The sequence below is a fragment of the Pteropus alecto genome, unplaced genomic scaffold (assembly GCF_000325575.1).
Source record: "Pteropus alecto unplaced genomic scaffold, ASM32557v1 scaffold97, whole genome shotgun sequence".
NCBI classification, from domain to species: domain Eukaryota; kingdom Metazoa; phylum Chordata; class Mammalia; order Chiroptera; family Pteropodidae; genus Pteropus; species Pteropus alecto.
Window position 1 is genome coordinate 4,332,123 of NW_006439713.1, and position 8,532 is coordinate 4,340,654.

The 8,532-nt window shown below is 49.1% G+C and overlaps 1 protein-coding gene across 3 annotated transcripts in view; it reads left to right on the forward strand.

Moving 5' to 3' along the window:
* VPS26C (VPS26 endosomal protein sorting factor C) overlaps positions 1–8,532 on the forward strand; it is a 40,592-nt gene that overhangs the window by 23,693 nt on the left and 8,367 nt on the right. The window contains exons 3-4 of one of the 3 annotated variants that reach the window (XM_025050189.1): positions 490–639; positions 2,979–3,648. In XM_025050189.1, the coding sequence (XP_024905957.1) occupies positions 490–639; positions 2,979–3,371 (543 nt within the window). In that variant the 3' untranslated portion in view covers positions 3,372–3,648. Of the gene's footprint in view, positions 1–489; positions 640–2,978; positions 3,649–6,087; positions 6,169–8,532 lie in introns of those variants that run through there. The other 2 variants (XM_006916744.3, XM_025050190.1) reach the window with 2 other exon arrangements.

The window sequence follows — 8,532 nt, forward strand, 5'->3', positions numbered from 1 at the left end:
GCGCTGCCACTTTAACTGTGCGCCCGGCTGCTGCTGGCTTCGGCATTCGGGTAGGAGGCAGTAGCAGGGGCCATGTTTTTGTCATTTAGGGCAGAGTTCTGTGTTCCGGAATGTGAGCTCCCTTTTATGCTTACAGTCTCCTTTTCCTGAAGGACATATTCACTCTTCCAGTTTTGGAGGCGAGTCCAGAGGAAAGAAAGGCTTGTTAACAGAATTCGGACGCGGCCCTCCCGTGTTTTTCCCCGGTTTTCTTGTTTTCCTCCGGTAGCTCCTAGAGATTCTCTTCCAAAGTCGTGGGTTTTCTCAGAGCGGCTCTAAAGGCGGGGAACACCTTCCCCGATGAAGGCATCACGGGTTCCAGATGTCGGTCCCGCCGCCCTCCCCAGGGCCTTGTGAGGCCTGCACCGCCACGCGGCCGCGTCCAGGGCGGGGAGCAGCGCAGGGCCCCCCCGACACAGGGCAGCGACCGACCCGCTCTCCCTCTCCCAGCCCATCCAGATCATCAGCAGCACCATGGAGATGGTGAAGCCCGGCAAGTTCCCCAGCGGCAAGACGGAAATCCCCTTCGAGTTCCCTCTGCAGGGGAAGGGCAGCAAGGTCCTGTACGAGACCTACCACGGCGTGTTCGTCAGCATTCAGGTGAGAGGCCGCCCCATCGTCGCCATGGCAACACAGCTCTGGCTTGCCTTCCCCGAAACTTAATAGATGGACCTAGGAACTGATCACGTGTTTACTGCTGAAAGCTCCCAGGTAGACTCTATACTGATTTCTCATTGGTCCGGTGTCCACCTTTCATGTCTGACTGTCGTATCAATGGGAATCCTGGAGGACTCCTGCTGTCAGTCCTCGAAAATGCCTTTGTTTCGTTTGGGTTCTGCTCAGGCCACAGTGACACGGAAGGGTGCTGTATTGTCTGCTGATGCTGATAGACACACCCTCACTTCTCTGTGGCACCAGCACTGACCTGTCTGTTTTATAGATATAAATATCTCTTTGTTTAATGCCCAGAGGCTACTACTCCAGCAGAGGCTTGTATTCTTTGTTGGACAATCGTTGTGAATGAGGGGGAAGTGACTTTATGACTTCCTGTCTACCTCTGCAGTCCAGGATGTCTGTCACAGTTCCCAGCGTTGTCTCAGCCGCAGTTTGGAGTCATGACTCAGCGGCAGAAAGAGGCCCTTTCTTTTATTCCGTGGGAAGAAAGACGCTTTTGTGACTCAGTCTTGCCGCGGTTCCTCTTGCTAGATGAGACAAAGCTATTTTGTCTTACGTCTGTGCAAGAGGGCTGAGAGGTAGGAATTCTTCTGATGTACTAATTAAGTTGTAGCTGATCATTTGGTCTCGGTAGAGACCATTCCCCCGCTTAAAATATAATTGGGAGAATTTAACCAAGGTGTACATGAGTTTTAGGACTTGCCTCAAAGATGTGTCAAGGAGAAGCACGTGCGGTGTGACATGCTCTATTGCAATAAATATCTTCTGTGAGGAAAGAGCGTTTCTCGTCCTTTGTGCCTGGTCCACCTGTTTCAGGTGACCTGTAGGCTCATGGCTTCGGAAAACCCAGAGCGGGCAACAGTAGTGACTGGATAGGCGTCTAGACTCAAAGAAGCTGCTCGAGTGGACGTGCAGGTACCTAGGAGTGAGTCCTCTGACCAGCCTTCTGAGTTGGGAGTACTTTCACCGTGAGAGAAACTAAATGAAAAATGCCTTTTTTGCAAAACTGAAACTATCTCAAACGTTTCATTTTGAAAATTATTTTTATTCTTTTCCAGCATCGGCGTCAACTTACTTTACCGCCGCAGTAGTTCCTTAGTACTGTTTGTTCACTCATATAAGCATGTGTTCGTTAGAAACGGAACAGAATAACATCGGGTTTCCAGTGGTCGTGATTCTTGTCACTTTCTCCTATGTTCGTCATTCTTGTTAAAAGACTCATTTATTAAAAATAAAATTGGAAATTTCGTCCTTTTCCAAATATCGCCAAGAAAGACACACAGATACATACAAAACGGAGTTCTTGTGTTTCTGCCTAGCTGCGTGCGAATTGGAAACTAGGTAAAATTCTAACGGAGAGTAATAATGCAAATAGTCACCCTGATGCCCCTTTATTTTGCTCCCCAGCTCCTACTGCCTGAGGGTTGACCTTGGAGTATTACAACTTAGAATTCTGCACCTCCCCAGGTATCTCATAAGTTTCTAGAAATGAAGAGATTTCTTCTTATCTTAACCTCAGACTAATAAGAACTTATCGTCTTTATATTTATCACCTAGATTCAACATTAGACTTTTGCCATCTTTCTTTCATCTGTATTTATTTTTTCTGAGTCATTTCAAAGTTAGTTGATACTTCATCTTGAAATAATTCAATATCCATCTCCAGAAACTAGGAATATTCTCTAGTTAACATTTTCACACCCATCAAAGTGAACAAAAATCATTAAATATCATCTTTATTCCCAATTCATATTCAAATCTGTCATTGCTTCTTTGGGAAAATATACTTGAGAGAATAGTTACGGTTTTTGAATCTCTTCGTTCATCGATTCATTCATTCAATTTCTAGACAGGTTTTTTTCTAGGCGTCTTGTTTTACAGGAGAGCAAGTGCCACCCAGAGAGGACAGTGACCGCCATGGTCAGCATAGGGGTACCTGGGCATTGCTCACCGTGTTCACCTTGCAAACTCACGGTGTGTCACTGTGGACAGAAAGCTTGTTCAGTCCTATTAACAGCATCTTTCTCAAATCGTATAGGGGCAAAGAAATTTCACACTAATAATTCAAATTGTGTTGGCGTAACATAGTGAAAAATAGTAAAAATCATAAGACAGAAAAAGGGATTTAAAATGTAACCAGTATTGGCTTCCCAGCTTGCAGAGGCTGGTTACTTGTTATTCTTAGCCGGAGCCAGAGGGCTCAATGGTATTTGTTTATTCTGCTTCTCAGTCACACTACGTTCTTTTCTCGTCTTTATTATTAGGTAGTGCATATGAGAGTCTCCTGCGGCCATAGCAGCAAGGTTTTATACCGTAACACAGAACACAGCAGTGCCAACGTGTCTGCGGAAACGTGGATTCAGAAGCACTTTGTAGAGATGCTCGTCACCCTTTTCACAGTGAAACACATCCTTTCTGTGGACGCACATCTTCCTTCTTTTTTCCTATTGATGTTGTGTTTACTGACAGTTGTAAAAGGCCAAGTCTTGCACCTCCCTTTGGCGCCCTGCTCAGGTCTGACCATCCTGACGCCCAGCTTGACCTGTGGCTCGTGCCACCTGGATCGCTCCTTAGTAGCTGGGAAGGATTACGGTAAAGTGAGAAGCTCCAGGGCTTTGCAGCAGATGGATCTGGGCCTGAATGGCAGCACTGTGTAAAGCTTCAGGGTGCAGGTTTTGGCAGCAGGCAGGTGTGAGTTCAGACCCCACCTCTGTGACCCCAGCAGCCTCCATGACCTCTCCACCTGGGGTGGTTCATGAGGTCTTGGCGTGAAGTGCTTGGTTAGCATAGTGCCTGGCACGCGGAATGTGCCAGGTATGTATTTGCTGGATGATTGAATAAATGAAGTGACGGGGACTGTCCTTATGTAATCCTGACATATTCGTATTGATAGCATTAAAATAGTACGCTTTTAAGAGAACACAGTTCCTAGAACATAACATCGGTGTTTTTCTTTCTCCCCCACTTATCACCACTTATATTAATTATTGCTTTCACACTTAAAAAAAACATTCAGTGACTGAAAGTCGATGCTTGTTATTCACACCCTTTCATTTGCAAATTATAGAAATCCAACTCAAACTGACTTAGCAAAAAAAAGGGGTATTAGATCACAGAACTAGCAACTCCCGGGAGTGTCCAGGCCAGGCTGCGTGCCCGTCCTGCCTCCAGCCCGCGTTCTCAGCAGGCTCTTCCATGGCGAGCTGGCTGCCAGCAGGCGGCTGCTGGCTCAGTCTACTGGGTTGGCAGCCCTGTCAGAAAGGATTCTTTCCCGTCGTCCCAGCAGCAGTCTTGGCTGACTGGTCACTTCTACACCCAGGTGGGGTTGGAGGAGGTCAGCCCCGCCCAGGTCCCTGCGACTGAAAATGAGGAAGGGAACGTTCCCGCTGGGGGAAGATCAGGAAGACCAGGCAAGCCCGAACGAAAGACGCATCGTCCACTCTGGACCGTCGGGGGCATGCTGGAGGAGACGAAATGCACACGGTCAGGCATGCGTGCATATGTGTATGGTATACATGCATATGCATGTACACAGATGTACACAAATACAGCGTACACAGATATAGACGCATACACATGTACACCTATATATTGTACATGCATATGTATTACATATACAGACACATATACATACATAGACAGTACCAGCCCTCACTGAGCTTGTCTGGTTGGGAGACCAGATTGAAATCTCGATACATATACATACACGTATATATATATATATGAATGATCTCTTTCATATTTTTATCTTAGCACTTAGCACAGTGCCTGGCAATTAGTAGCTAATCGAGAACATTTGTTGGATTGCAGAAGTCTGTAAGATGGTGTGTTGTTGATTGATCTCTTCTAAATAGAAGATTCTATTTATTATATGTGTAAACTATTATAAAACTAAAAAAAAAAATCCTTGCAGACAGATGATTCTTTTAAAGTTTTTAATTGTCCTGTAGTACATTAAATATATAGTAACTTCTTGTTTAATGCTCATAGGTTATTCCTAGTTCTATAGCTTCTTAGCCAACTATGCATATAGTCCCAGTTCTATATTCTATTTTTAACATAATTCTAAAGTTGTTCCTAGGTGATTAAAACAACAGCTGATTTATTAAACATGGGGCGTGTGACCTTTTTAAGATCAGCACCAAGGCAGTGATCATGCTATAGCATTTTATTAGCAGCCTCTCAGCCCACAGACAGGGATGTGAAGAAACTGCCCCAGGTCCACACCGGGCCTTCAGCTCCGTGACCAGCTCACAGGAGGGCTGTCCCTCAGGATACAAGGCCTGTCTTGCAGTGGGGACACGAGCAGTGGCTAGTTCAGGAAAATAGCACAGGACAGCAGAGAACTGGATGGATACAGCTGCGTTAGGAGTGAGCGTGACGCTCCGTCCCTGTCCTGTCCCTTATTCTGCACGCAGGGCACACCTGTGGGCCAGCAGCGGGGGGCGGGCCACGAGGAGGAACAGGTTGGAGTAACCACAAGCTGACCGTTCTGGAAGCTGATGGGTATTTGGGGCTTCATCATACTCTTCTCTTTACTTTTGTATATATTTGCATTTTCCAAAATAAAAATCTTTAGACTTTTCCTTGTTTATTCCTCCTTAAGGTTAAAATGTAGAGAGCTGGGTTTAAGACGCCCTGGTCTGGGGCTCTGACCGTCGTCGCCCCGCGTGACTCCTCAGCAGACTGGACGCTCCCAGTGCAGGGCGTGACTGAGCCCACTCTGGTTCCTCGTGCAGTTCGGTGCACACACAGCTCAGCAAGGGAGAGGAACTCGCTTCTCTCAAGTTGGTCTGTCAAGTGCTCGATGCTGCTCCAGGGGCTTCTAGTCCTTGCCGCACATTTTCTGATCCTTATTACAAAGTAGCTGCCGTTCGCCAAGAGTGGCTGTGTGCCAGGCCCTGTGCTGAGTGCTTATCGCGCACCATCTCACTGTGTTCACGGCAGGTAGGGAGTAATGGCCCGGTTTTACAGGGCAGGAAGCTGGAGCCCAGAGGAGCTGTGTTTCTTGTCTGGGCCCACGCAGCGCGGTAACTGGAAACGGACCAGCGTCTGCTGCTCCGCACGTTCCTTCTCTCGCTCTTTCCGTTGTTTCTCTGCGTCGCCGGTGGGACTCTCACCGTACTCCAGGGCGCCTGACGTTTAGGCTAGCTGTGGGGATGGGCTGAGGAATAACTTTAAAGCGTGTTTTTGTTTTTCTCATAGAAATGCCTTTATTTTGAGCATCAGCTCCCTGTATTTGTATGCGAGTTTCATATAACACATTAATTGAAGTTTCCCCCAATTATTGGCTGACTCATCTCTCTTAGGATCATTGCGGGCTGAAAGCAGATCACACTAAGATGACGTTTCTGTTCCACCTTTCCTGTCTAGTACACCCTGCGCTGTGACATGAAGCGGTCTCTGTTGGCCAAGGACCTAACGAAGACCTGTGAATTCATCGTTCACTCTGCTGTAAGCTGTCCTTGGGGGCACTGGGGCTTAACGGGAACCTTCTGGGGGGTGTGAGGTTTTACCCGACTTCCAAGCTAATAAGTTGGCCTGTTGCTCTTCTGTGGCCGCTGAAAGACACGACATTCCTGGGTCAGAGACAAGGGCCTTATTCTGGTGCAGCATGGGTATCAGCGTGGACGTCATTCCCCTGGGCCCAGGGTCCCACGGGTGATGCCATGGGCCCAGACAACGCTGCACCTGAGGGGGTTTGTGCCTCAGCCGAGGAGCACCAGCCGGGACCCACTCTGTTGGCAGTGAGCAAGCCTGCCCTTTATCCTGGAGGGGGACTCGCCTCATCCCTCAAGGTGGCCGTGGCGAACAGCCCAAAGAGATGGGCCGCACGGATAAAGAGCGCTTGGGGCCTGTCATTGTTGGCACACCCAGCGAGAACATGCAGGGACACCAGGGCCGGCGGGCGTTGTCCCTGCCTGCACCCACTGCTCAGACTTTGCAGTGATTGCAGGCGTTGTCTCTGCCTGCACCCACTGCTCAGACTTTGCAGTGATTGACACAGTGCCCTTAAAAATGTCCTCTTATGCGTCAGCTTAGGGAATTGGGTTCCTGCCCCTACTAGGCACCTGGGTGAATTCCCATGGGGGAGTCGGCTGCAGCCCAGCTGGTGCCTTCCTGGTCGTCCTGCAGAACCAAGCAGTGACTGAGACACATGGTGACAGATGCTCATGCCCATAGCTCTGGGCTCCCTCCTGTGTCTTGGCCTCTCCAGGTCCCATCGCACGGCGGCTGCCGTGCCTGGGCCGCCCCTGTGCCACGCTGGATCGGGGCTAGCCCGGCCCCTTTCCTGGTCTGTGGTCATCTAGCTTCCTCCTCGAGTGGCGCCCTTGACTCAGCCAGTGGTGCATCTGGCTTCAGATTGATTCTGAGCAGTTCAGAGGCAGAAGTTGGCCAAACGGGGCTCCTGGGGGCACGCGGGCTGCAGAGCCGGATGTGGTGGCCGACAGTGGTGCTGGGGCCTGAGCTGCAGCCAGGCCTGCCCCTGGGCCGACATGGGGCCCACGGTCCTGACGGCCTCCCGCAGTCCTCGGCTTGTCCAGGGCTGCACTGCGGTGCAGGTCGGTGTTGCTCGGAGGTCTGCAGTTGCATCTCCTCTATGCTTTTATGAGACGTCCATGGGCACCTTTGTGGTGATTAAGAATAAATGTAAGACCTACATCTAGTGCATAAGATCGGCGAAATCACTGATGTCCTTTGCTGGCTTCATTCTTGTGACTTTTTAGGACTTCCAACATCTGTAGTTTCCTGTTTTATAAATTTTTAATAATCATAGTGTTTAAGTGCCTTTTTAGTGATAAAATATATAAATTTATATAACATAAGATTAAAAATTTTTTTTGAAATGATGTTATTTAGATGGATTTTTTTTATCAAGTATCTTCAAATGGAAGCAAAACGAAAAATTCTTAATGTAGATTATTTCTCTAAAAAAGACATATCCTTTTATGTCCTTAGTAGAAAGAGCCTCTCGTAGGTCCCCTGAGGGTGGGTGGCACTGGGCTTCCCCTGGCCACTGAGCAACGGGCGGCCTTCAGGAAGGCCAAACTGTGCTGTGACCTGCCGTTGACAGCAAGTTAGATACCCCTTCACATCCGCTGAGAAGGATATATTTATTCACTAAAGGATATGTTCATGAACCTGTTGATAAAAGAATATTTTCAGGAAGACTAACGTGGCAAACTGGTCGGTGCCCTTCCCCACCAGGGCTCCCCACCACATAGGCGTCCCCGGCCCCCGAGTAAAGGCCCCAGGCGGGCCCTGCCGAAGCTTGGCTGTGTCGATAGATTCTGCAGCTGTGTAACGTGGAGGTGATCGTTGTTAATCAGTTACAGAAACATCCATAAGTATTTTGTGGGAGCGATTCTCCCAGATAGACAGCGATACGGCCGAGTGGCTCAGAGCCAGCCTGCCTGCGTCGGTTTGCGTCTTGGCTCTGCCACTTCATGAGGAAGCCGTCGGAGCTCTCCGTGCCTGGCTGTCCTCGTCCGTAAAGTGGGACCAGTGACAGCAGCAGCATCGGGAAGGGCCATCGTGTCAGTTCCACTGTGGATGCTCCGGTGTTAGCCCCGATTCTGAGGTTTAGGATTCCTCCCAGCAAAACTGCTCTGTTTCTTCAGTCTGGTTTTCACGTCCCTTAGAGATCAGGAGGTCTCTCCTCTCATCTCACCGATGAGGGAGCTGAGTCCCGGGGCTCGAGGAGCTGTGCCGTAGGACACAGCAGTGTTTCTCGGCAGAGCTGCGTTTAGAACCCAGCTGATTCCCGGCCTCTTAGTAGCAGGTTCTCCCTGGGTCGTTAAGCCGCCCGTCACTTCT